The following is a 27,979-nucleotide window of genomic DNA, read 5'->3' as shown; positions in this document are numbered from 1 at the left end:
TAACTCAATACCTAAAAGAAAGGTTTCCAGCAAAGACACTGTTCACCTCTTAATGGAAACTCCAAGGAAAAAGACCAAGGAATCTTCACTTTATAAAAGTTTAATCAACGCCAGAGTTCCTGCAAAAAGTAACTCAAAGGTAACTCAATACCTAAAAGAAAGGTTTCCAGCAAAGACACTGTTCACCTCTTAATGGAAATTCCAAGGAAAAAGACCATGGCATCGTCACTTTATAAAAGTTTGATCAACGCCAGAGTTGCTGGAAAGAGTAACTTAAAAGCAAAAAGTTCACAAAGGGGTATTTTTTTGGCGATGAAAAAGGTAGACCTCCGATCATTAAATACTCCGATCATTAAAAAAGTTGGTATGTACCTTTGAGAAATATCAAATCGATGAGATAATGTGCATTCGATTCTTGAATTATGTTCAATTGAAAGCTCTTCCTTCATGTAGAAAGATTAGTGCGAGTTAAGCTGGTATCTGTCCACCTATGTTTTGTGTCGTGATACATTTGAGGAAAAGACCCGTTGCGTGTGTAGTTTTGAAACCTTAGTACCTAAAAAGCGATCGAGTGCATGTAGTGCATGTACAAAAATAAGTCTACTTTAAAAATAACAAAAAAGAAAGATTATCATAAATTTCATAAAATTTTAGCATACTGTATGTGTACCTGTCTTTTCTTTCTTTCTTCAATGCACATTTCTTCTGACCTTTAGCCTTTATTTTTCACCTTCTATATTCGCCATTAAAAACTTCCCAAACTTATGATTCTGTTCAAATCTCCTCAAGCGAATGGTAGTTTTCCTCATTGGATATGATGACCGGAGATCTGAGGGTTGAAAAAAGTGAATGGTTACATTCTAGAGTACAAAATTGGAGTATAACTGTAGCCATGAGCATGATATGGATGTCGAAAACGTTACGGTCCAAAAACACCTATCGGCATTTTGTGGTAGAACGAACCACAAGAATGACTCAGAATTTGGCGGAGGAAAAATCGATTGCTATTTTGATTTCTGACATGTACAGCAGCATATTTTCGTACTTAAACAATATAAAAACACACAGACTATTTCCTTCAAAAAAGAAAGAAGGCGGAGTAAAAAGACATAAAATAACTTTGACAAGGTTTACTTGGTAAATATTTTTCAAATTGAAAATATTTTGCTCTCCTTATTTTTGGAACCAGACCACAGTAAGAGACGTGACAAAAATATGTGTCATGATTTCAAAAACAACACGTGATTTGAATACGTATTATTTCTTCCCTCCTGATATTATTTCAAATATACTCTATTTTTTGAATAAACCCTTCGTCTCTCTTTGAAGTTCCGCAAACAAAATATCAAACGGTTGTTTTGTAGACCAAAATCTCTGAATATATCATGAATATATAGACCTTTTAAAGTTCTTGCTACCCCTGTTGGTGTCACTGTTTGCCTTTATTGGCCCCGAGAGTTTAGTCGTCAGATGGTCGTAGTATTTGAGAATAAAATCTTATAGCCAAAAACGATCTGGAAGCGCTCTAACTTAGGTTAGAAGGGTAGAGTTTTAACTCTGAGTTTTAACATTAAGCTTAAGAGGACCTTAGGGTCTAAAAGTTTAAAAATGGTCCAATAAGGCTCAGAATATGGCTTGGAAGTCGACAAACGCCTCCCAAATTTAACCATGTTCTATAACATTTAACAGATGAACTAAATTAAAATTCTAATAAATAACTAAAATTCTCAATATATTTCGACGCAGATAGGTTAGATTTCCAGGTCAAAGGTCTACCTAAAACGAATAATTCTTTGACAAAGTTAAAACACACGATTTAGCTCGCAAATATTGAAGTCAAAAACAACGCCCTATTTAGAGCATTCATTCCAAGGGCGACAACGAAATAAACTGTTAAATAACAATTTTTTTAAAGGTACCGACTTGTCACTTGATCCAAAGGATTAACAATTAAATCTTTAATAATATATTGAGAATATTATATAATTATTTATGACAAGCCTTCATGTAAAAGTCAAAAATAATCTTAAACAGTCTCCGAAAGCTGACAAACTCCTCCCCAAGTCCCGCGCGATCGGCCTTAGAGACGACTGGTTAGTGAATTAAAAAGAAAGTTTCGGAACACGGCGGTATTTTTAGGCTGCCTCTAAGACATCCTAAGCCAAGTCCCGATGAAGGTATCTTTCATGTTTTACAAGGGCACTTCCACGCTTGTGTATTCGTTAAAAGCTGACCACGTCGCTAAGTATTGATAGTAGTCGCCTTATTAAAGAGTACGTGTAGAATTCCAGCCAAATTCAACCTTCAGTCTGCAATAAAGCTTCTGCTTCGTTTTGGACAAAAACTCATTCCAAGGTTCTAAAACACAAAAACTTTCGGAGAATGAAACAAAAGTCCAAGTGATTTGCCAAAAGAACCGATGTAAAATTTCAGCCATATTTTTGATCCTTTTTTTTATATCTCCAGGTTGCCCCCAAGGCAGACAGACATTATCAGGTCCTAGCTCAATCAAAAATGCGCGAGTCACGCGGTTTCCAGACAAATACCGGTTGACTTTCCCTAATTCAAATTTATAAGGGGAATCTTATTTGTTCGAATAACCAGGGGCCGCGGCTCCACCTTGAAAGTGATAGGGCCATGATATACTGACGAAGGAGGCGCCACCATGGTTGGCGCCGACGGGCGAAAATTTTTGAATTTTACCCCTTCTGGATCGCCTAAAACAGGTTTGTTTTAACGTTATTAGACAAAATTTGGTTCGATTGGTAAATTTTCTTTTTACTTTGAAAAAATGTGGTCGGGCCAAGGCCAGGTTGCCCCCCCCCCGGTGCCGCGGCCCATGATAACAGAGAGATTCGAAATATAGAGGGTATCTTAAAAGGGTCTCCCTGACGGGAACTGAGAGCAAGTTCGATAAGCGGGAGCAACATTTCGATAAATGTGCCGCGTGAAAACAAAGAAAAAAGATTCGATCCGTTGTCCCAAATACTTTTTCTTGCTTGGGAAAAGTTGAAGATTCTCTCTCACCATTTGGGCTTTGAGGGCTTCGTGATATAATGATATGAGCGCCCTCTTTCCTTTATTTGTCCAAGCTTTTAAAATGAAAGAACGAAAGTGTTTATACCTAGACTAGGAGCGCTGTTGTGTTTATTATTTTCATTCGATCAAAATAAAATCAGTTGGTAAGTTAATAAAAAACGTATTCTTATAAAAAGTAAGTTATCATAAAACACTGCGTGTGTTTTTCGAACAGAATTAGTTTTGATATGATTATCATCTGTCCCAGGGCGTTTCCCCCTCTTCAATGAAAGTTCGACTTTCGAGAAACCACAATGGGGAGACTGAGGAGAGTCGGCTTTCTTTGATCAAAGATAGTGCCTTCCCTTACGTTTTCTATAATTAAAAATTTCCGTAATAAAATTGAACCGGACCTGTTGATCTATTACTGTAGAACACGTCCGTTACGGCTTATCCGGACATCAGGGGGAGTAACGTTTTTTCTATGTGACCGGGGAAGAAAAAAGATTTCGAAACAACATCAAAGATTTGATGTGAAAGTAATGAAATAAACCGATTCTTCGTCAGAGGAAAACAATAAATTTGGTCTAACTAGGCAAAAATTCACACAAGAAAAGTTTCAGTATCAATTTTTTTATTTTCTCAGCTATCTCTATAGAAGTGTCAACTTGATATTGTGCCCGCCCTTTGAATGATATTTTGCTGTGTGCTGTATGCCAAAATACGAAAATCAGAATAAACGAAAAACCAGTTCTATACGACTTTGTGGTTAGTTGTCAAATTCTATATTTGTATTTATTCGAGTTGCTCTAACAATAAGGCGGGACAAAAAGTACATATCTATCAACATTTTAGCATTGACAAAAACACAGAAAAAATTGAGATGCCAAAAAAATCACAGAACAAAAAAAACACAACAGATGTTATTTATTATGAATTTTCTGATATTTTCTTGTTATTTGTTGTTTTTAGTATTATAATAATCCTTTTGGGGTAAAAGTATTTACAAAACGTTGTAGAGTTTAATGTAATATAAACATAATATACAAGCGGTGAAATATTAAAAGTTATCTAAATTTTGTATCTCTATAATATCTATCTACAAGTTTATCCTTCAACCACGTTTTCAGAAGTTTTCAATATCCTTATTATATACAGTATAAAAAAATTCTTAGCATTATGAAAAATAAAATCTAAAAGTTCTCATTTTTTCTTAGTAGTAGTTTTGACTTTAGTGAAAGTTCTTAGTTCTCAACATTGATATCCTCATCAATTTCAATGTCTGTTGGGGTTTCTTGGACAACTGGTCGAGATTGTTGTTGAGATTGTTGTTTTTGTTGTTGTGTTTTGTCCTTAGCTGCTTTATTTTGGTGGGTTTTCATGTGTTTGGAGAGATGATCAGAGCGTGTAAACCTTTTACCACACTCTTGACATGCGAATCTCTTTTCACCAGTGTGTGTACGTAAGTGTCGCTGAAGTTCATCAGATCGAGTAAAAGATTTGTTACAGAAAAGCCAGTTGCAGACAAATGGTCTGAGTCCAGCATGCCATCTGAGATGAGCCTTCAAGTGACTGGTTTTGCCATAAACTTTTCCACATCCAGGGATGTGACAAAGATGTTGTTTTGGCTTGTTTGGTTCTGATGGTTGCCCTGAAAGACAGTTAGGGCATTTGCAGCGACGACAGCGACGTGTGACACTGGTTGGGACTTGTGGTGCCACTGCTGTGGTTGGTGGTGGGTTGCCTGCACTTGATGTGATTGGGTATGGAGATGGGCGGACAATAGTTGGTGATGTAATTGTGCTTGGTGCTACTGTTGATGAGTTTTCAAGGGTGCGGACTGAGTATGGTGAGGGTAATGTCCACAATGATGGGCGGATAGTGCTTGGTGGGGAGCTTGGCGGAGTCAAAGTTGGAATTGGTGACATTCTTTTTGGAAGCGGTTGAGGGCAGCGTTGACTGGCAGCACAGGCTGAGCATGGTGGTGATGGAACACGGAGTGTGGTTGGAGCATGGCTTGTAAAAGCTGTAGTTTCGCTGGTGCTGAAAGCTGGTTTTACCAAGTCTGGTTTGAGTGGCGGACTTGGGGGCATGCTAAAATTTGTTGATTCAAGATAGCTGCGTACTTTAGATGTAGGTGACAGAGGAGCTTGGCTAGTGCGATTCCAAGGTTGAAAAAGTTTCTTGGCTGGTGGTTGATATTCAGTATCTGGTGGGCTGTTTGGTCTTCCAATTTTCTTGCATGTAGCAGCGAGCATAGCAAGTGGTGAATGTTTGTTGTGTTCCTACAAAAATGAAATAAGAACAAAAATGAAATAAGAACAAAAATTTAGTCATAACGTTCAAAAAAAGCATCTTTATATTTTCATAATTATAAACTAGAAAAATCGCTCTTTACCTCAACTTGATTTCATTTCAACAATGTACAAACAACTCATGCAAAAACATACAAGAGAGAGAAAAAAAGATTTCGAAAATCGAAAAATCATACGGCAAATCGAAAAAGATAAAAAACAAAGTTTGGAAAAAAGTTTGAGTAGTATCAAGCAAGTAAGAAAAAAAAATCACAACAACAAAAAATACTTACAAATAATTGATGTGGTGGAAGTAAGAAACTTGTAGCTACAGTTGATGATCTGCTTGGTGGAGACATAGTCTTCTCTTGTATAATCAATTCGTACTTGTATGTGAAAAAAATATTTATGATAAAGTTTCGTAGTAGTAAAAGTCTTGAGAGATGTTTACTGTTCAAGAGACAAGTTAAAACTGAACTTCTCCTCCTCTCCTACGCTACTTCTTTAGTCAGCTGGTTCATCACATCATTTTCTAACGTTATCCCCACTTCAAAGAAGCCGAAACAATTCGCTCAGACATCAAACAGTACCGACATCTTATCATAAAGAGTGTCGGTCCCTTTGAAGCGATGTAGTTGGGCCCGCCTCTGACTGCGAAATGGCGCATAATAATCAGTATATTATTGTTTTCATAAAAATGGGCTGGACTAAGGCGGTAAAGGAAAGAATATTTGAGGCGGGAAAGATATTAACATTCAAGATGAAAGGAAGCCGACTGAACAATTACGAAGGCGCTGATTGGTCTATTAACAATAAAATTGATTTGATTGGTCGAGGCGTGAAACAATTGGTAACTCATATGATTGGTGCAGAAACGTAAAGCTGATAATAATCTTAAAAACAACAATAAAGCTATTGATAAATTCCAATCCTCTTATTGACAGAAAAAGTTAGTAACGAAACAATAGGAGATTTCTCTGATGTTCGCCGACAAATTTACACGTCGAGTCTCACCAATTTTACCCTATACATTTCTCTTGAAACAGAACAAACTCGATAGAGTGAATTCAACTGAATAGAGCAAAAAGAAATCTGAAACAGCTTTCTCAATATTTTTTCTAAAATAAAATGGAGGGGAAAAAGAGAGCAGAACAGAACATTCATATCAACAAAATGAAAAAAAAAAAAAAAAAGAAATCATTCCTTGAGTTTATTCTTTAAACATTGATCTGCTATGATCTATATGGGAACGACAAAGTTGATTTATCATACAACTACAACAGAGCTTACTGTAGGAGACATATTAAAAAGAAAAATATTGAAATAGATAAAATCGGGAATACTTTTTAATAGGTTTTTTTTTCATAGCGTCAAGCGGTAAGAAGCAAGACAGATTAAACTTAACATGCGAAATAAAAGAAGGGGCAGGGCTCATTAACATGTACGCTCCATCAAAAAATCTCTCTGATCTTAACCGCTACACTAAACAAGAGCACGCCCCTTCTTCTCAAATAGAAATGATCCCTCGAAACAGAGGGAAAGATGAGATGGAGTAAGACAGAGAGAGGGAAAGGCGAGGCGCGGTTGTAGCAAATATAAAAAGATTAGATAATGAATAATATTTTCCATACGTTGAAAAACTTTTTTCACCAAGGGAGATTTTCGAACTTGAATAACATGAAACGAAAGCGCAACACGGCCCTTTGAATAAGAGAAAACCATAAGATATAAAGGGGGGGAAGGGAAACAAGGGAGAAACAGGAAAAAAGCTTGTCTCCAAACCTAAATCAAATCGCGGTTGAGCTCCACGAGAAAAAGGGTCTCCAATAAATTAAGTCAAACCTTTTTTTTCGATTTCCTAAGTTTCTTTGTGAATATCTTAAAAGCCGATAACTTGACCTGACTTTATTGAGCAAAAAAAAAATTATTTCTTGTAGTCCACCGGAATTAACGAAAATTTCTCTTCACCGCTCAACTTTTTTCAGGAAAGAGCCGACCCCCAGCCGACCTTCAATTCACACAATCACACAATTTTTTGCGAAATTGACGCAAATTCTTTTAACGCAAGGCTCTTCCATTCACGCATTCACACAAGCCGCTGGGGGGGGGGCATAGACAGAGAGCCAAATTAAAGATAAATGAGGTGGCAATCAAGGGCTTGCGATACATCTTATGAGGATTGATGATAACCTGAGCCTTCTTGAAGATAACACACAACGAAGGAGAGCACGAGAAAGGGAAAGAGTTGTTATTTTGTTAATCAGTTAGTATTGATGGAGAGCGCGAAAAGAGAGAGAGGGGAGTTGTTAAGAGTCGGCTTCTCTTTGATGTTTATTCATATCTTTGATGGGACGACAACCTATAATGACATCGTTTCGTGAAGGCTCCTCCTTTTCCTTGATTGACAACGGAGCCTTTCTTACTACTCCGCCTACAATAAAAATAGCTTCTCATGTAGCTCATATACACAGGACATTACAAGATCGCTTTTTTCCTTCTCGCTTTTTTTAATGATCTATTTAAAATATTGCCGTAAAAATTGTTACAGAGGGGTAGGGTAAAAGCCACACCCATTTTGATAGAGAGATACCTTGCTCAATCAGTATGTCAATACACCGAGACGCATTTGATCCGAAATTTCGCGAATGTAATGTACCACACCTTACGGAAAACTTTCTTCTGATGCACAGAGTAAAATTGCGAAAAATATTCACGGACAGGCGGCCTTTAAACATATGATTCATTGCCTTACACAGAGGATTCTTGAAAATATTTGTACGGCTGTGTGTGTGATGTTTGGACCTACTTCACGTAAGTAAAGTGTATTACTCAAGTTATTTCTAGTAAATCGACAAGCAAAAACATACAACAGTGCTTCTATATACGAATTTTTCAAGGTCAAACAGATCATATTTATAGATCAATGTGTACCAGAAAACATATCCAGAGGGCCACAGAGTAAAAACTCACGGGTAGGGGAATCATTTGAGTTATCCTAGCTGACACGCAACGTGGTTACAACGTTCATCAAACGTTATATGGACGTTGTGAACATTAGATGAACGCTGGGATAGGAAATTATTTATTTATGAAAAAACAACATAACTTTAAAGGAAAAATATGAAAAATTCTGTTCGAGTTGTAGGATTTCGAACAAATAGAGATTCAACTGTAACAGTCTTTGTCTAAATGCGGATACACTTAAATAAACTAAATTCGTTTGCGTAAACTAATTTGGATAAGTTTTTAACAAGATCAAGGAAAGTTATGTCAACAAAATCTAAACTCAATCATAGATCCTTTAGAAAATCAAAGCTGCGTGGATAAAAGTTAAAGAGTCTGAAATTGTTATAGGATTGTCCCTCGTACACGTTTTTTTTCTTCATAAGAACAAACTATATAAGAACATAAGGCTTCGGTGGGCTTTTCTAAGAACAAGTTAAGAACATTTTAAGGGTTTGTGGGCTCTAAAATAGCCGGTTTCTTAGAAAAATGGGCAAAAAAGCTCAACAAATGCTAAAAATAAGAACATTTTTAGGCTTAAAATCCAAAAAGAACATCTAAAAGGCTTCAAAATTTTTAGATGTTCTTATAGAAAAACAACGTGTATCACAGAAGGAACATTTTTAGGTCAGTTATTGCGTGTCTTTTTTATTCTCTACGCATGATACTGTAAGACAGTAAGCTATTGCGGTGTATGGTGTATCAGTCTCGCTAATCACAAGTCTCGAGACAGCAGCTTGAAGTCTAGATCCCTTATCAAACATATCAAAAAAAAATGAAAAGAAAAGAGAAGCCATAATAAGATGGCGCGTCGATACGTCACTTTCTTACAAAGATCAAAGTCGCTAGCTGCTCAATCTTTTAATTTTAGAGAGGTATCTAATAAATGCATTTCAAAATCTCCGGAAATATCTGTATCATTAAAACAAGCTTGTTAATTGGGATGTTGATTTTTCTCTTTTTTTTTCTTTCTTGTATAATTTCTCTGTGTCTTTTCTGTGATGATCTGAGCTGACACCCTTTGTCCTTTAACTCATTCTTTCAAAATTTTAACATACATGACAATTATAGGAAACATTAGATTATATTTAAAACCTGTTGTCCCCACTAAAATAGAGGTCTCATTTAAGAGGATTTAAGCGTCAGGAGGGGAGGATTTAATCCGAACAATGGGCCCACTATGAAGCAGTTGACGACAATTTCCAATGGAGCTTGAGTAGCGGTACCCTTTCTTCTCGTACGAAATGTTTTTTACTTTAAGCATGTTTTATCAATATCCTCGCAGGATGCCTCCACTCTGAGCAATCTAATAGAATTACATAGCGTGGTCTATTTTTTTCAATTTACGTACAGCAAAACTGCACTTAAGCCTCTTAAATAGTGTGATACCGTTGGATATAAAGAAAAGAACGATCTACGATCGTTATAAATTGGTTTAAAATGATTTTAAGAGTTTTCACATTACTAAAAGTCTAAAAGATACTATATTTAAGTCTAGTGTCAAGACAACGAAAATATACAAAATATATGCAAAGAAATGTCGTTAAAATAAACGTTTGAAAAAGACCCGATATCTTCTTATTATAGTGGCATAACACAGTATAGTTTCGACCTGCAAGGGTCGTGTAGTTAGTAATTCAAAAAGATTTAATGAGGGAATGAGGTATTTTTTGATCGCTGATTAAATATTCAAAATCATAGAAATGCTCAAGTGCCAAGATAAGAAGTTACTTATATCAGTCAGCGATTGAAGTTTAACTTTGGAACATTACACAGGGGATTTGAGCAATTGGGTCCAAAAAAGCATCTCTGTGCAAGAAATTACCCAATCACCAGGGTTAGTTTAAACATGTGTACTAAACTAAGGCTGTCCAAAAGTATTTGGGACATAGACACAGACAGACGTCCTTAGATTCTAGCTCAACTGAAGTTGACAATGTCTCGATATTTCGCCTATCTTTACTGTTTTAAATCAATAATCCCAATAGACAGACAATAAAACTATATGTACTATGCAAAAACAAACGACTCAAAAATATTCGAAAAAAAAACAAAAAAAAAGATACTACAGAAAAAAAAGTTTGGATTGTACAGCTTTTTATCGTTGTAAGGGATGGTAATCCTGAAATTTAAAACTCTTTTGAAGCAGCAGTAAATTTAAGTTTGGAAGGAACTACGACTGTATGACATGAGAATTAGTCAAGGCCCAGGAAGTTGAGACAAGTATTTCCTCCAGTAAAGTAAAGAAGCATTTTTAATTAAGGGATGGAGGCGGACAGTTAAAACACACACAGCCGAAACGAAATTACACCAGAGAGAAGAAAAAAAGTTGGGGGAGTTTCTAATGACAAAACCAGACCAAAGTTATTGACACAGATTGACATTAAAAATGATTTTTTACTTGGTTTTGGCTTTCCTTATACAGGAAGTGCAAGTTACATTCAAAATGATTATTTTCTACCGGTGGGCGTTCATTTTAATAATACGTGACAATCGAAAGTAGCGTCCAAATACGGTATTGATGTTTTGAAAGTAAAAGCATGTTTCAATATGTGTGTACATATACGCTCTCGAAGTTCCAGACCGCGAGACACGCCTTCCTGTTGGCACATCTGACGTGCATATATCTCACGTTTTGACATTCGCCATTTTATGCCTTACTTTACTCTATCATAGTTTCTCAAAATCCAAAGGTTAATTTAGATAACCTTGTCCTCAAACATTTAGAAAAGGTTTGATTAGTGAGATATTAAGATTCACGAATGGCTCCAATATTTACGCCACTAAAGTTTTATTGGATTTAGTCTACACAACTGAAATTGCGGAGAGACGGAGAGACCTACACATTCATAAGCTCAAACTAAGAATGGTTGTGGTAGAACTACTCAGAGGCTTTAAACCCAATAAAAAGCATAGAGTTTAAAGCCCGAAGAGGTATAGAGTGGAATATCTTGAAGCTACTTTATTTCCATCTATCTTTGCGTTACTCGTGTAGTTTTTCGCACAAACATTTGATTGGAAGTTAAATCTATCACCAGCTTTCGAAAAGTGTAAAAACAGCCCTATATCCGTCATTCAAAATGCGGCGAAAATCTTTAAGGCGTGACTTTTTCTTGCTTGGGGAAAGATTAAGGCATTCATCAACTCTAGCCATTCGGAATTTAAAATCAATGATGCTAAGGTAGTTGTTTTGCATAACGATGATTCATAATAACGAAAATTGGCAGTGTGAAGCTTCAAAACAATATAAAAATTTATAATGACGAAATTTGCGCCAAATTTTTTTGTTATTGATGACCAAATGGAAATTAAAATTTATAGGCTGTCGTACGGATATCATCAACATTGAAGGGGAGTCGAAAGAAATATTGTGTGGTTTTCTTGATGTTATTTGAATGAGATTTTTATGTCAAACTTGAACAATTTTAATGGGCATTTTTTTGTTTCTATGAGTCATTGTTTTGTCACCTAAAATATTTCGCCCATCTAATTCTAAATACATTCTTTTTTTATTAGAAAAATCCCATCAGATCTCATTAGAATAGCCGAATTGCTAAAAAATAAAAACATTAAGAACAATCCTGCAGCCTAAATGACTTTTAAATTTTCAGAAGACCTGGAATAGCCCTCGAAATACCTCAATAAGAACAACAGAATAGTTAGCCTCGATCAACTGTAATCTGCCGTGACAAAAATATTCTAGTTTTTTTTCAAAAGAAAACAGCCCTTTGGTAGCTAAAAGATAGGACGTTTTTTATCATCTTCAATGAAATTTTAGACATTTCAGTACTAGAAAAAATGCTTATAAAAAATCGCTCAAAAAAAAAAAAAGCACGAATAATTTATTACGTCGATGGTGAAGAGATGCGGTACAAAGATCTATCACACACATCAATCACTTTCTAATGGTCCGTTCATTTCCGTTTCCTATCAAGTGTAATGTCCTTTAGGTCTCCATTAAAATCATCTACCATCAATACGCCTTAATACTAAAATAACATCTTATTGGAATACCTTCTTACGTTTATTACACATGATTGCACCGCGTTCGCCCCTTTGAAGTGGTATTCGCTTGTTAAGAGGGTGAACCGCCTTTTTTTTCTTTCTCTCTCGCTGCATTCTTGATTTCTACATAAATTTTTTTTCGTGTATATCATTGACTGTTCAAGTGTTTTTTTTTCGCTGGTAATCTAAAACAAGAGATCCACTTATAGTTACAGCCCCTTGGGAGCATCCCACATGTTCAAAATGTCTACCAAACACAGACTTTTTAAAAATGCCTCTGTGATTTTCTAAAGAGCTGTGTTGGGAAAGAACACAGCCTGAAAAGCTGCAAGATTGTTTTTACTCTTAGAAAAAGGCTTTTCGAAGCAAAATCAACCCTGTGACCACGAACGTCTCCTCCATAAAACATGTGAATGGGGGAAACTATGAACGTTACTTGTACAGTTAAAATTTTAAGTTGTTTAAGTTTACTGAATCTAAAGATTTTTGATTGTACCTCATGAAGAAAACCGTACGAAACTAGTCTAAACTAGAGCTAAAATTGGCTTAATATAAATTGATTCTAACCTGTCTATGATTATTTATTGCTGGCACCCTCTGTTCCATCACCGCCACCACCACCACGATTTGAATCTAATTGTACGGTGATTGGTCCGTCATTTTCTATGTGAACATTCATATAAGCTCCAAAAACACCGTCTAAAAAGAAGTTTAGCGTTTATGAGAGCGTCTATGAATTAAAATCATACCTTCTGGATTTAGTGGGGTCTTTCCTTAGGATTTCTTAACTCAAAAATCTGTTCTGTTCTGTGCTAAACTAAAAATATCAAACCTTTAATGCATGGCTCTCTAATAGCAAAATCGGGATCAGCAAAGAGCATAACCGTCAGTGTACAAAAAAACTTTCATTATACTTTCCCTTGTATAGTGGGAAGGGCTTAAACTTTAAGGATCCTAAGGGAGTTCTCAAAATTTTTTGCTTGTTAAGGAACAGCATTTGAAAAGTATTTTAAGTTCACGACATTTTTTTTTGCTTTAGACAGCAGCATTTAAAAAGCATTTGGAGGGAGGTCGATGGGAAATGACATCCCTGAGGAAAAATGCGCCTTAATAGAATCGCAATGACGATGATGACAGAAACATGAAATCACAGAAATATAGTAGGAAATGCTAAAGAAAGATTCACAGAATCGACACAGATCCTATCTACAAGCAGGTGTTCTAGATTACTTTTTAAGGAGGGCGGGATAGCGAAAACAAGATAGAGACATGGATTTATAAAGAACCGTTCGTATAGGGACGGGTCCAAAAGGGAGATTGAAAGAAAATTCAATTATTCATGTATATTAGTTGGGAGGGGTTTCAACTTTATGTATCATATCTTTTAAGAACGACCGTAAAGTAAAAAGAGATAGAAACCTAATGATAATGTATAAAGGGGCTGTGCTTAAACTGGTCCTAAGAATTATCTGCTTTTTTTAACATACAACTTTCCCCCAACCCCTTTCGAATTTCTATTTCTTTACTTTTCTTTCCAGTTTTCTGAGGACCGATTCCCCCGATAAAAGGAACCAGTATTTATTTTGGCAAAGACCCTAAAACTTGTCTGTATTTATTTTAAGGACAACAGCTTAGAAAAAATTAGATGTTGCAGGGGGCTAAAACAAAATCCATTCCTGAAAAAAAGTTTTTGCAACCAAAAACAAGGAACACCCAAGAAGTTCGCAAAGTTTTACTCTAAAAACATGTGCTTCAATTGGACAATGTAAAGCAAATAAGTCAGTCATACAGAGTGCTATTTTATTCGTAGATATGATAAAATCTTAAGTCAAAGGGGTCGAGAAAAAAAAATAAGTACCTTTTATAAGGTCACTTTTATAGTTCTTTTTGAGTTCTTCCAAGAAATTTTCATAAAACCCTTTGGAATCGTCAGGACCCATAGCCAGGTGAAAGTCCAATTTGTTTCCTTTCAAGATACTGTAAAGGGTGAACTAAAACAAAATACAATCAGAAAAATAGTTAATTATGATGAGATGAGATTAAATATCATCCCTATAAAGTGCTTTAAGTTTTTTTAAACCTATATGGACACATGGACCAAATAGTAACAAAATATTTTTGGATAAAAGGTTTATACAATTCTTTGATAGCACAAATAATTGTACACGTTTTTTATAAGAACATCCAAAATAATCGAAGCCTTCGGGTGTTTAACCTTTTGAGTTTTAACCTTTTGGACCCGAATGCCGTACATGTACGTCCTTGAGACGTTCCGAATGCCGTACATATACGCAATTTGATAGGCATGTCTTTCTCGCGCAATATCTTTAATTGGCTTGCTTCCTGATCGTTGAAAAATAAAGAAAAAGAAAGTAGAGAGTCTAAGCTTTCCGTTGATATATAATGATGTAATGTTATGATCACGGTGTGAGTCAGCACTTTTCAAATAAAAACACTGATTCAAAATGGTAGACGGAAAAACACTGATTTTGGAGAAAAGTGAACAATGTTTGAAAAGCCCTTGTGACCAGTAGAATTGTTTTTGGATGCTAATTTTTGGTATATGGCTTCATGAGTAAGTATATATTTATAAAATAGTAAAGAAAAATTTAATAATTAACTTTCCCCCACTTTTTTTTGCATAGAAAGTGAAAAATGCCAAAAAAGTGACATTGTCGAAAAATGAGGAAAAAAGCATTGGTGTATGTAAAGCTACCATTTAAGTTAGAATACTTTAATTGAACTTGTACCCAACCTAAAAGCTGCAAAACTTAATTAGCTTTTCAGGGATAGTTTACTTTTTGCCAAAAGATTTCTAGTTCTTGAGTTATGGCAAATTTCCCAAACCCCGCGTTTTCTCAAAAAAAGTTGCGCGCAGACAGCGTGAAAATATAAAAAACAGCGCGCTGGAAAGGTTAAGCCGTTTAAGTTTTAAATGTTCTTAACATGTTCTTATTTTCACCTTTTTTGAGTATTTTTGTCCATTTTCCCATTAGATTGGGTGTTTTAGAGTCTACAAAGCCTTAAAATGTTCTTAACTTGTCCTTAACACTTTGACCACCGAAGCCTTATGTTTTTATATAGTTTGTTCTAAAAAAAAAATGTGTACTTTATTTCAACCCCGCGGGGGTTATTGTTTTGAGCTAGATTGCACAATACTCATCACGGAATACAGTAACGGGACACATTCCACTGGCAAAAAATAGTTTTAAAGCTGAAAAGGCTAATGGGACGAGGCATCGATTTTTGTTGTGATTCAAAGATTTTTGATACAAATTAGATTTGTGTTCTCAAAGTAGTTTTCGAAAATAATTTGTGATATTGATCAAGAACCGATTGATACAACATTAAAGAGACCGCCAAAGAGATGACAATGGTGAGTGTACAAAAGGGCAGATTGTACTTGTACAAGGAAGCCATATTGTAATGTTAATTTTCTATTTAGCATGGGTGTAAGAAATGGAAAGGAAATTGGAAACATTATTCATTGCAGCAGTAGTTTGATAAACGGTGTGAAACTCATCTGGCCAAGGCGCTATTTTCAAACAGGAGAAAATTATTCTCGAAAATTGGTCTTAAATGGCTCCCATAATTGAGCTGTAGCTGTAAAGGCTTTAATGGGTAATTAATGAAAATAACATGTTTCAAGAGTACAAAGGACGCCGCTAATTATAGAGAAAAGTTCGACAAATTATAGGATGTGTGAAAACTAGAAAAATATTTTTTTCTATTTTTAATTATTATAGTAATCTGATTTCATTCTTGAAAAATTGATCTAAAAAAAAATTGGGGGAAATGCACAAAAAGAAGACCCTGCCCAAATGAGGACCAACACAGCAAGTGAAAAAGAAGTCCAACTGATTCATGGAGACCTATTGAAATTTTGTTTTAAAACGACTTATTGTGGATCTTGAAATCCTAGTGCGGATTACATTCTTCATTTTTGATGTCCGTCCCTCTTATGGTTTTGAAAAAAAAAAAAAAGCCTTCTGTTGTCACGCGAACCGAAGACTAAAAAGTGTAAAATGGAAGCGCCTTAATCTATCACAGGCGCTAAAACTCAAGTATCTGCTGTTTTCTGGGGAAGTGACTTTTTAGTTCACTAGATTTCACCGCATCCAAAAATTCTTAATGGCAAGACCGTGGCCGAACTAAACTTCAGTTAGATGACCAGATAATTTCCTGACTTTTTTTCCCGATAAAGGCAAGCTCCAAACCGAAATCAAATTTGTAATAGATGTTTCGTAAATACATTGGAATGTTTTCATGGGATAAATCCGTAAAGATATCTAATTATAACCTGAAGTTCTTAATGATCCCCTCTTTATTCTCAAAATACACAAAAGGTCCAAGATATTCCATCACTCATCTAATATACAAAGTTAGGTATTACAGGATCATTGTAATTCAATTGGTTGCAATGCGATATACCTTTGTAATTGAATTAGACAGTGGGGCGTTTTGAGAAAAGGGTGTTTGTAATTATGACAGAGTGTAATACACTGATGGGATTATTTTGTTTGTAGTTGATTTGAATTTAAACCCCTATGTGTTATCTGAGATTGTTTACGTAAATCTCAACACTCATTTCGTGGGTGTCAGCTCTACGCAAATCATTATTACGTAAAAACAAGCGTCTTTTTTAAACCTGTGCCAATAGAAAGTTACGAAAGTTCAATATAGCTGTTGACCAACTTACAAGACATAAAATGGAATCTTTATTACAATGTTAAATTTTAAATGTAATTTCAGAGTTGTTTATGTTGATGATAATTCTTATAAAGACCATAACGTAGTTCTTTTTAAACCTTTTGCCGAAAAGTTTTTTTTTATCAAGGGGCTTGTGGTCTAAAACACCGACAATATTTTGAAAAAAACTTGTAGAAATAATCATTTGGAAAAAATAATTTTCATCGAATGCAGAAGGGTCCAGCCCCAACTTTAATCGAAGGGGGGAGCTAAGGAAAATAGCCCTCGGCTAAATTTTAAAATTGTAACCCCACCGTCCTTCACAAACCAGAAAAATGGGATTAAATTTGCATGGAAACTCCCAAAGCCCTTGAAATTTGTAACTAAAATTTTTATAATGCAAAAGTTATGACGTCATTAGTTTCTAGTCAATTTTACTTATCTTCAACTTAGATTTTAATATTTAAATTTTTTAATTTCCATATCATTTAGGGAACATCTGCTCCAAATTTGGTACAAAAAGCACATCTAAATAAAAAGTTACTGAATGAGGTGTAACCCTCCTCCCCGTATAAAAAACTTTAAAAAATCTAGTATAAATAGAATTAGAGCTCCAAAACGTTAATCATGTCATACACCATTCATCTTGTTAGTAAAGAAAGGATTATCAAGACAAACTTCGTTAAAATTATCATTTCCCTCCCTTTTTGAATTACCCATATATCTAATTACGAGGTTAAATTGTAAATGATGTATGCGTATCAAGGATAATCCGACAGTATGAGCCTTCTGATCTCTGTTAAAGTATTTTGATAACACTAAAATCATTTTTATAAGAACAATGGGCTATTCCAAAAAAAATACATGCAAGGGTATCGACGTACTTTTTTCACCAAACGCCTGGAAATTTTGAATGAAAATTATCTCCTGGAAATTAGGGGTTAGAACCCTCTGGAAAGTAAAATTTTGTGAAAAAGGGAGATGGAAAACAACTATTGATGCCAGCATACGAGAACCCGCTGGAAATCTTTAATGACCCCTGTTTGTTGCACGAAATGGCCAAAACCCTACTTTTTCCTTTCAAATTAGCGGACATCGACGGTCAAACTGGTCACAGACTTTAAAAGATTAAACAGGATTGATTTATCCAAACTATTTATTTCTTAAACACTTCAAAGTTTCATTGAATAAATTGCTTACAGAAGTTTGCAGCGCTCCCTTTATCCAATCGGTGAATTTACTCATGCCATAAAAATGACAAATTACAGACACCTCACAGGACCTCAACCCTCAAGACTACTTATGATTCCTAAAACGTCCTTGCACTATTTCTCTTTAAACCCCACAAGCCTTTATATTCTAATAAAGAAACGAGGCAGTTATTAGGACATGACAAGGCATATATTTAGAACAATTACTTCTTGGAATAATCATTTGGAAAAAATAACGTTCATAGAATGCAGAATGGGGCCCAACCCCGAGCTTTTTTCAAGAGAAAATTTCAATGCAAATTCTCAATAAATTTATTGCCTGCGAAAAAAGTTTTTTTTAAGAGGGGTCAACACTTTTCCCACAGCATAGATTTTTAACATAATTCAAAATATTTATTCTTTTACTCAACACTGAGCGCCCCGAGCAAGCAAGCCACCAGAATTTTTCAAAAAAAAAACAGCCCTAAATCAAGTAAAAATGGTCTAGTCCCCCATCAGCCCATAAACTCAGGGGGATGCATATCAAAGATGTTGAAAGTATAATTATTTCAGTACTTACCTGACTAACACACAAGATTTCCAAATTAGAATCTTTGACTGATTTCTTCCATCTTCTGCCTTCATCATCGTCAAACAGCCTCAGGTTTAAAATCTTTCGGACTCTAGAGAAGAAAAAATTTCAGGCTGCCCTAAAGTTTAAGCTTCTTTTTGGGAAAAAACTTGTACCTTGGTTCTTGAACAAAAAAATCTAAATTCTATGATGATAAATTATGACAAATAACTACAAATAAACCCATGAAATTATGAGAGAGTTTTCAGCCGAATTGTTTCCTGTATCTACACTGCTCTTAGGAAACAGACAGACATTCTTCGATCTGACTTCTTAAATTGAGAATGACATAAAAGAAAGCTTTCTTTGTCTCGGGGAAACCCATTTTAAAGCAAAAATAATTACAATTATAATGCTGTGGCTCTAAAAATGACTTCAATGAGGAAAAAGCCCATAAAGGCACAATAATAACAAGTCATTCAAATCAAACAAATCTGCAGTCAGAAATTTGCGTTGGGTAATAAAATATAGGAAATAATTGCAAATATTGTAATTTCAAAAAACTTTACATGTATTCTACATCCTTTGGTTTGTCATCTCTTGAAATACCAATCAACACACATAAACCTTTACCAATTGAAGAGATCAATTCATTGTTCACTAAAAAAGAGACATAAAAATGTGTTTGAAATACTTGTTGGATTATGGATTGGAATTTCTTTTTATTTCAGCAGGAACCGTTGAAAGAAATGGGAGCAAAATTGCCCCCTAAATATATCTAGATTGCTGAACTTTTACAAAGAAAATTGGTACTCTAAGGTGCCTTATAACGGAAACCCCCTCTCCCCCGTTTGTTTACTTTCTTCTTTTTTTCCAACCCCAACCCCTTTGTTGGGCCCAAGCCTTGATGATTTTTTTGAGGTTTTGCAACTTTTTTAGTCAAAGCACTTGTTATACATTTTTGGAACGCTAAGGGGTAGGGGAATCAAAATGACATGGATGGCAATTTTTTTTCGGACAAATATGACGGTCTCAGGCAAAAATCACAGGGTCAAAAGAGACCTGTAGTATATTTTTGGAAAGCTGTCAAAAAATTAAGATTAGAAATCTATTGTGAGTATAGGTGATTTCTGTACCTAACTCAAGATATTGACCCTTAAAAATAGAGTTTTTGGCCAGAAACAGCTTTTTTATCCACTTTTTGAAGCTCAATATCTCGATTGATCGGCACAGCCTATGTTATTTTGATTCTCCTAGTCCTACCCCTTTTAACTTTCCAAAAATGTATAACAGGTGCTTTAACTAAAACTTGCACAATTTTACAAAGTCCCCCCTACTACGAGGAACAAGTGCACCAAATTTCAATCACAGCCAACCATTTTTGAACACACACATCATACTTTGATCAGTCAATAAAGTTTCTCATCTTCTCTTTCTTTCGTATAAAAATTTCTGATTCCTTGAGTTTTCTTTGCGCACTCAGTATAAACAGAGGTAGATTTTAGTACTTTTTACAAAAATGACAGTAACTAAAGTTATAGAGCAAATTTAGTCCTGATTTCTTTAAAAAAACTGTTAAAAGGTTCCAGTATTGTACTTTCATAAAAGCACTAGGTCATTTTGGGCAAAAGGGGGTACCCCACAACCTAGCCAATTTGGCTACCCCAATTGGATACCCTGCTTTTTAGACCAACCCACATATCCCCCAGAAAAAGATTTACAGAAATCTGAAATTGCTAGCAAAAATAAAAAAATGCTACAGAGAAAGGCTTTGTAATGGCTATTATCATTTCATTATTTCATAGTGTCAACACCTCTTTTTACTTTGGCTAGAGATTTTCGGGGTGAACTTTTGAAAAATTGAGTTTCAATGCAGTGGTACGGTTGCACGACGAAGAAAATTTTTGCCCTCTAAACATCCTAAATAGGTGAACTAAATAAACTTATCTCATTTCCATATCGTTGAAGAAGGTAAATTTGAAACAAGGACGTTAAAGTTTCATTGCAACCAAACTATACTTTCTATCACCACAAACCTCTTTTTGATGTATCAAACAATTTGCAAAATTAGCAATAAATCCTGATAAATCATAAAACTGAAAACAATAAAAGAGTTAAGGTAGATTTCAGTAAACGAAGAAAATGAGTTTATTTACACCTATTTACAGCTAAACAGGGGGGGGGCACAGAAACAGGGTACTAACCCATAGGGTACTAACTTGATTTTTTACTAAAATTTTGTTTAGTAACACCCACCCATATTTAGTACCAGGTACTACTTCATTTTTGCTAAAAAATAGGGACACCACCCCTAAAATCTTATATTTTACAGATTAGACCAAGAGAGAGGTACTATTATTGTTAGTTTTTCAGACTGAAAATAGACAGATAATTCAATCAAACTATCAATGATGGAGTCAGAAGCTTTTGTCCTTTGATTTTCATCACACCAACGGATTAGAATAGGTGGATTAAGAACTCATAGAAAACACTCCTCGTTAGGTTATCAAACTTTTTTACGAGTTTGCTAGGAATTAAAACTTGATAAGTTGTAAAAAAGTTGTAAAAAATCATTACTTTCAACATTTTCATTGGTCATTACGTATCACGTGGTACATTTTAAAAAAGAAAATGCACTTTTTTAGCCCTTTCTATCCAATGCAGAAATTAGCCAAATAATTTGAAATTTATTTTCCTAATTCTAAATACAGTCTTCTTTCACCAGTATGCAACCCATTCGTGACCCATCGATAGTTTCTTAGTTATAGACCATACGTTAATTTTCACTTATCTGAAGATTGCCATTGACAAAAGATTAAAAATTTACATTAAAACTGGTCTAGCGTTTGTTAATGCTAAAACTTAAGTGCAGGATTTAAAATATTTGCAAAATCATCAAAATTGATCGAATCATAGGACAAATTCGTTTTCGAAACTGTATAAATTGGAAAATTGTTCTTATAAAAACAATGAAAAAACTAAACGAGGAGTGCGCAGAGTCATTTACAGATTTTTCTTGTAACAATGAGAAGACAATGGATCTCTCTTGGGAGCAACGAGAGAAGTTAATCCACCTATTCTAATCCGTTGATCACACACTTCTTGACCATTTTGGAAGTTTTGTCTTCAAAAAAATCAAAAAATTTCTCAAAAGAGTAAAAATAAATTGTCGATTAAAAAAAATATTACAACAAACTACTTTTTTTATTGAAAAACAGCAAAATTCTGTGAAAAAGTACCCAAATAGTATCCTGTACTTGCTTGAAGAGTAAAAAAAAAATACACACCCCCACCCCCAAAGTAGTACCAGGTACTAACTTTTTTGAAATGCAAAAATAGACACCACAGCCTGGCTATGGATCAGTACCCTGTGTCTGTACCCCCCCCCCCCTGAGCTAAAATATAAACAGAAATATTATTATTAATATAAAATTGGTTGAGTTTTGATATTGACATCTTCAAGCAGGGCTGGACTTAAAAAATTGTTGGTTTGCCGTCACCCGACCCTAGATTTTGGAGGTGGGTCGGTCGGTCAGATTTTTTTTTTATTTTGGCGATTTTTAAAATTTTCGTCCATAGAAGGGTTAGTCCAGCCCAGTTCATTTGCAAAATCATGTATGTTTTCATTTTCTATTTCTTTTACACCGTGGATAATGACATTTGCGTCTCTTGATTGTTTCCTCTGTTCTTCTACTTGCTCTTCTACTTTTTCGCTCCGAATCAATTGTTTGATATTTGTGACGCTTAAAATTCTTCGTGTGTTTTCGTGACCTCAGCAAAACTTTTTATTGATTGACCCTTCGTTTGGTCATTTAGAGGATAGGCATTTAATGTATCTTCAATTTTTGCTGTCAATTTCTTTTCCAAGATGGAAAATGGATTTTGGATGAGATCAGTGACCTGATTCTTTTCTTTGCTGTACTCCTGGCACCTTGATTGTAATTCTTTGACAACGACATTTAGCCTTATTTCATTTTTGCCTTGATAATGCCTTCACACACTGATATTTCTTTGTAACTGTGTGTACAACATTTTGATTCTTCCTGATTGATCAGTCACCTTTTTCTGTAGCTCTCTATCAACAGGTCACTTTTATTTTTCGCGAATGCAAAGTGAAATTTTGTATTTTTGAATTTAGGAAATATAATGTAATATATTATATTTAATTGTCAATGCCAAAAGATATTTCTTTTAAAGAATAACCTGCTGTGTTGCTTTGACACGTACCCAAGATTGTTTTATTAAGCACTGCAGTCACAATGACTATTAAAAACCGCGTATATGTTGAACTCGACTGACCAAAACAGTAGTTACATAAATTATTGTGGAAGTGAACGCTTGAAACGAATGTTTGGGAAATCAAAAAGACAACTTTTGTAAGGATGTTGAGTTTTGTATATATCCCACTTTGTCAGTTAGGGAAACCATCCAGGATCCTGCCATTCTATTAGCCAGCAAAAACTAAATGACACTTGCAATCTTAAGTTTCTTACCATTTCCCATCGAAAACAACCAAAAACAACCAAAAACATTGCTACTTCCCAAAGCCGGAGACCAAAACAAATTATCTTCCAAGATTATGGCGCCCTTTTGGATCTATTGCTAAGGCAATCTAAAATGGTGGAAAGAGTTGCGGAAAGACAGAGGCGCCCGCTGCTTCGAGGGTGGTAACGCCAAACTGCCCAATATGTTCTTCCATTAGAAGGTGAGTTAGTTGCTGCGCGAGTTACGTCACGCACTCCGCATAGTGTGCAGAGGGGTCTGAACCCCCCCATTAATATTTCATCCCCCCCTATAAAGGTATCCCCCCCATTTTTAAAATTTTTTGATCCCGCACCATTTACAGGGGTCCGAGCCCCCAGCATATAATTTGTACTCCCAGTATTGGGGAAGAATTTTGATGAATGAAATATATTTTTCAGTGTGAATTCGTACCAATAGTCAATGAACTTGAAAACACTAGCAAATAAACAGTAAACTAGTAATTTTTTAACCAAAAAGTTACTATCCCCCCCATTTTTATTTGATCCCCCCCTATAGCTAAGCTCAAACCCCCATTTTAACTGGAAAATTGCCCATCCCCCCTATAAAGCCTTCCTTGAAAACTCGGATCCCCCCCCTTAAAAAAGGGGGGGGGTCATACTATGACTCCACTGCAGCGCACAACGAACGGTGTTTCAGTGAATATCAATAATTATAAGTATATCTCATGTGCTTAACTTAAGTAAACCTCAAGTGCTTCAATGAAGATGAAGAAGGTAAGAAGATAAAAAAAGCGCTGGATAATTTTCACTATAACAGTTTGGTCAATCATTGCTGAAAGTTTGAAAAAGTTTTTCCGACGTGAAAAAAATTTCAGTCCATTAAAAGCACAGTGTGCTTATACTTACTTTGTGTGAAAAGACACGAACACCATTTTTTAATGAGTGTTGTTATGATTTTTTTGATTACGACCGCGTACAGGAACTCGCAAAATGTTCCTAACTGTTTGTGATGCACTGTTAATGACATTTGAATTCTTTTCAAAACGAAACAAATTCATTTCATAGAAAAGAACATTTCAAATTTAGATTAAAACATGAAAATCAAAAAGTTTGTCGGACAACAACAGCATTCAAAGGGCAATATAAAGCATAAGAAAAAAATAGTTCACCTATTTCTTCCTTTAAAAACATTGAAGTTATCGTTACTGTTAAAAAGTGTGTACGTCATCTTACATGTTTAAATTCGAAAAGTTATGACAAGGGTTTAAAAAAGCAACTTAAAATTGTCTCATTTTTTTCATGGTGGCCACAGAATTATTTTTTTCAAATTCCAGGACTTTCAAGGACTTTCAAGGACAAATTTCGACTTTTTCCAGGACTTTAGATCATCAAATTCCAGGATATTTCAGGACAAAATAGCATTAAACAGAAAAAATCAAGGATTTTCCAGGATAAAAAAATAAAATATTACTATCTCAGCAAGGAAAATATCAAATGAATGCAACATAGTCAAGATTTTTCCAATTTTAGAATGCGAAACGAAAAAGTCGATTGAAAAAAAAATATATTCAAAGAATTTAGAATATCCAGGACATTTTGAAAAATTACAAGAAATCCCAGGAGTTTCAAGGACTTTCCAGGAGAAAACATTAATTCCAGGATATTCCAGGAATTTCCAGGAGCGTGGCCACCATGTTTTTCAATCTGATAAAAACAAAGGGTTGCACTATATTCTTTGTGACTTTCCCACTTTTTCCTAAGAATTGTCATTTCAACTGGAAGGCATACCGTGAGTGGTCCTAAATCTGACAGCCCTGCCTAATTCTGATGGGGTCTTTCCAGGGCTCGAAATAACGGTCGGACATCAGACATTGTCCGACCCAAATAGCTTCATGTCCGACCCAAAAATCATAATTTTCAAGCTAAATCAACCCTGATTAGACATTATGTCCGACCCACTTGAAATCGTTATTTCGAGCCTTGTCTTTCAAAGAAACAAACTAAAATAAAAACAAACCTTTTGCTGTGACGCAACAAAGATTGAAGATACCCAAGTGTCAACTAAACTGAGAGATTTGATACATTGAACCCATTAAATCAAATAACATTTGTGTTTTAAACACAAACAACGGATTCAGAATAAAATGTTATTATTTATAATTACTAATAATTATTTTTACAACTCACACTTTTTTTATCACATTAATTGACATCTTGACATTAAAGGCATCTTGTTGGATGTTTTGTTTCGAGAGTTCTTGCAATAGTTTATCGTTCAACTTGGAGAGGGAATGTTTGTAAAAATAGAATTTTTTTTCATAACAGTTATTTGGGGGGCTGGAATTAGGCAGGGCTGTCGGATTTAGGACCATTCACGGTATGTAACGGGAGCAAAGCTAGAAAAAAAACTACCTGCGAGCGATTTGCGCTAAATCTGTACCGTCCCGTCCGAAACCATTTTTCGCATATTAACGTTTTTTTTTTTTCTTTTTTCATCAGATACAGGTTGGTAATGGTACACTTTCTGCAAAATTTCATGTTTTAACTGTCTATCATTAGTCTGCAATTCATAAATTTTGTGTCAATTTTTCCTCGTTTTGGCAATTTTTAGCAAAAAAGTGCTTCAATTTTATGGCAGCACTTTCTTTCCAGAAAGGTATTTGACCTGGAATTTTGATTTTCCACATAGGGAATTTATTCATGTGTTTTTCTACAAAAAAAGTGTTTTGAAACCTTTCCACCATCTTGCTCTAGCAGTGATTTTCTGTTTACGTCCATTTTGACACCAAAATGTGTCCCGTCCGAAATCATTACACATTGCCCCTATATTAAGAGTGCTTATTGAAGGTTTTTTAAGTTTGAGAGTATGTTCAATCTGTATGTGTTTGAAAATCTGCCAAAAAGTATAATTTCACCATCAGGTTACCATTCTATAGGTCCCAGTGCATTGGTGATTGGAAGTGACACCAAAAAATGTCCCGTCCGAAATCACGATAAGATTGACGATATTTCTGAAATTCTGCAGGGTAGAAAGATTTGAACGGCTGAATATTGTAAACTAGGATAGTGCATAAAATTGAGTAAATCTAAGATTCAAAGCACATTAGATTTGATTTAGGGGGTGCTAGAAAAATATGTCCCGTCGGAAATCACTTGTCCCGTCCGAAATCATAAATTTTATATCTCTTTTAGTTTAAAGCCGGTTGATTTATTTTCATTCCATAGAGTGTCCCGGGCAAGTTTATGGTAAAAAAGAAGCTCTTGAGTCATAATAAGTCTAAGTAAATGTGTTTTTTTTTTCATTTTAACACTGCAATTTGTGCTAGTTATAACAATAATAATAAAGATGAAAACGTTACCATTAAAAAGATTTCTGCTCGAGTAATAAGTTATTCAAAAAACCGTCGCGTCTCCCAAGACTATTCTGGTTGGTTGAGAAATAACCCAGCCAATAGATAATCGACATTGACTGATTGAGTGGGATGAAAAATTAAATGGGTTTATTTTTAAACTTATGGTCAGTGAGTGGTGATTAAAGTCTGTCCAGATATAATTGGCAGTGGAAACAAGAATGCCTGTAACTTTTGATAGTCAAATATAATTATGGAAATTGTTTTTGCTTGTTTTAGAGAATCAAAAGGGCTATATTTGAATGTATTTTTGGTTGAAAAATTCGCGATTTTTAGTGGTTAAATTTGCGATTGCAAAAATTGAGCTTTTTTTCTACTGATACTATAATTTTCATTTTTACACCAGTGGTAGTTCAACCTTAGATTAAGAAGTTTGTTAAATTTCAAGACCAACAGAAAAGTCCTTGGGTAGATATGGGACCCGAAATACCCCTTGGTAGCACTTTTCTGTGAAATATCAAATCTCCAACTTATTACTAAAAACGGGGGTTATGTTATCTTTCTTGAACAGTGCAATTAAAAGTTGAAAAAATGTTTCGGTGCATTGGTATTATTGGTATCATTGATTATTTCGAAACGAAGTGATATCACAGTATAATTGTTTTTATTGAAAAGATAAGCATGAACTTATATTGCCTTTGTTATTTTTAAGTCATTAAAGAACTTTGCTAATTCCCAAAACACTAAACACAGTTTAGCTATGAGGTCATTAAAAAGATCGTAAAATGAGTTATGATCAAAAAACTGTTATATCAATCATATCACTACTGTACCCCCGTTTTTTAGTAATAAGTTGGAGATTTGATATTTCACAGAAAAGTGCTACCAAGGGGTATTTCGGGTCCCATATCTTCCGAAGGACTTTTCTGTTAGTCTTGAAATTTGACAAACTTCTTAATCTAACTAAGGTTGAACTATCACTGGTGTAAAAATGAAAGTTATAGCATAAGTAGAAAAAAAGCTCAATTTTTGCAATCGCAAATTTAACCGCTATAAAATCGCAAATTTTTCAACCAAAAATACATTCAAATATAGCGCTTTTGATTCTCTAAAATAAGCAAAAACAATTTCCATAATTATATTTGACTATCAAAAGTTACAGGCATTCTTGTTTCCACTACTGCCAATTATATCTGGACAGACTTTAGTTCACTTATCTTATCGATCTTTGAGTTCAGAGAGGAAAAGAAGATATTTACCTGATACACTAGCATTGGTAACCCTTTGAATGACAGCTCTCATCTTGTATATAGTAATGTATGGTGTACTAAATGATTTGAAATTGTTGCAAAAAAGGAATGCTTCTGGAGAAAAA

The 27,979-nt window shown here is 34.8% G+C and overlaps 2 protein-coding genes across 3 annotated transcripts; both read right to left on the bottom strand.

The window, feature by feature from the left end:
* Positions 1-534: 534 nt before the first annotated feature.
* On the bottom strand, positions 535-27,979 carry LOC136797529 (D-aminoacyl-tRNA deacylase 1-like). 2 transcript variants are annotated; one of them, XM_067054110.1, is made up of 6 exons: positions 27,864-27,979; positions 19,340-19,430; positions 18,780-18,882; positions 14,179-14,311; positions 12,888-13,019; positions 535-829 (listed from the first exon to the last, which is right to left on the bottom strand). In XM_067054110.1, the coding sequence occupies exons 1-5, from the start codon at positions 27,904-27,906 to the stop codon at positions 12,898-12,900; spliced, it is 492 nt and encodes a 163-aa protein (XP_066910211.1). In that variant the 5' UTR covers positions 27,907-27,979; the 3' UTR covers positions 535-829; positions 12,888-12,897. The 2 variants fall into 2 exon arrangements, with proteins under 2 accessions (XP_066910211.1, XP_066910210.1); XM_067054109.1 differs by lacking the exon at positions 535-829 and adding an exon at positions 12,423-12,505.
* Positions 3,942-5,997, bottom strand: LOC136797528 (transcription factor Sp5-like). The gene is made up of 2 exons (XM_067054108.1): positions 5,606-5,997; positions 3,942-5,303 (listed from the first exon to the last, which is right to left on the bottom strand). Exons 1-2 carry the CDS (start codon positions 5,669-5,671, stop codon positions 4,263-4,265), a joined length of 1,107 nt encoding a protein of 368 aa, XP_066910209.1. The 5' UTR covers positions 5,672-5,997; the 3' UTR covers positions 3,942-4,262.

Source organism: Clytia hemisphaerica, unplaced genomic scaffold (genome assembly GCF_902728285.1).
Source record: "Clytia hemisphaerica strain Z4C2 unplaced genomic scaffold, Clytia hemisphaerica genome assembly, whole genome shotgun sequence".
Taxonomy (NCBI): Eukaryota; Metazoa; Cnidaria; class Hydrozoa; order Leptothecata; family Clytiidae; genus Clytia; species Clytia hemisphaerica.
Note: the sequence above shows the minus strand (reverse complement) of the source record. Positions and strands in the feature narration are given on the sequence as shown.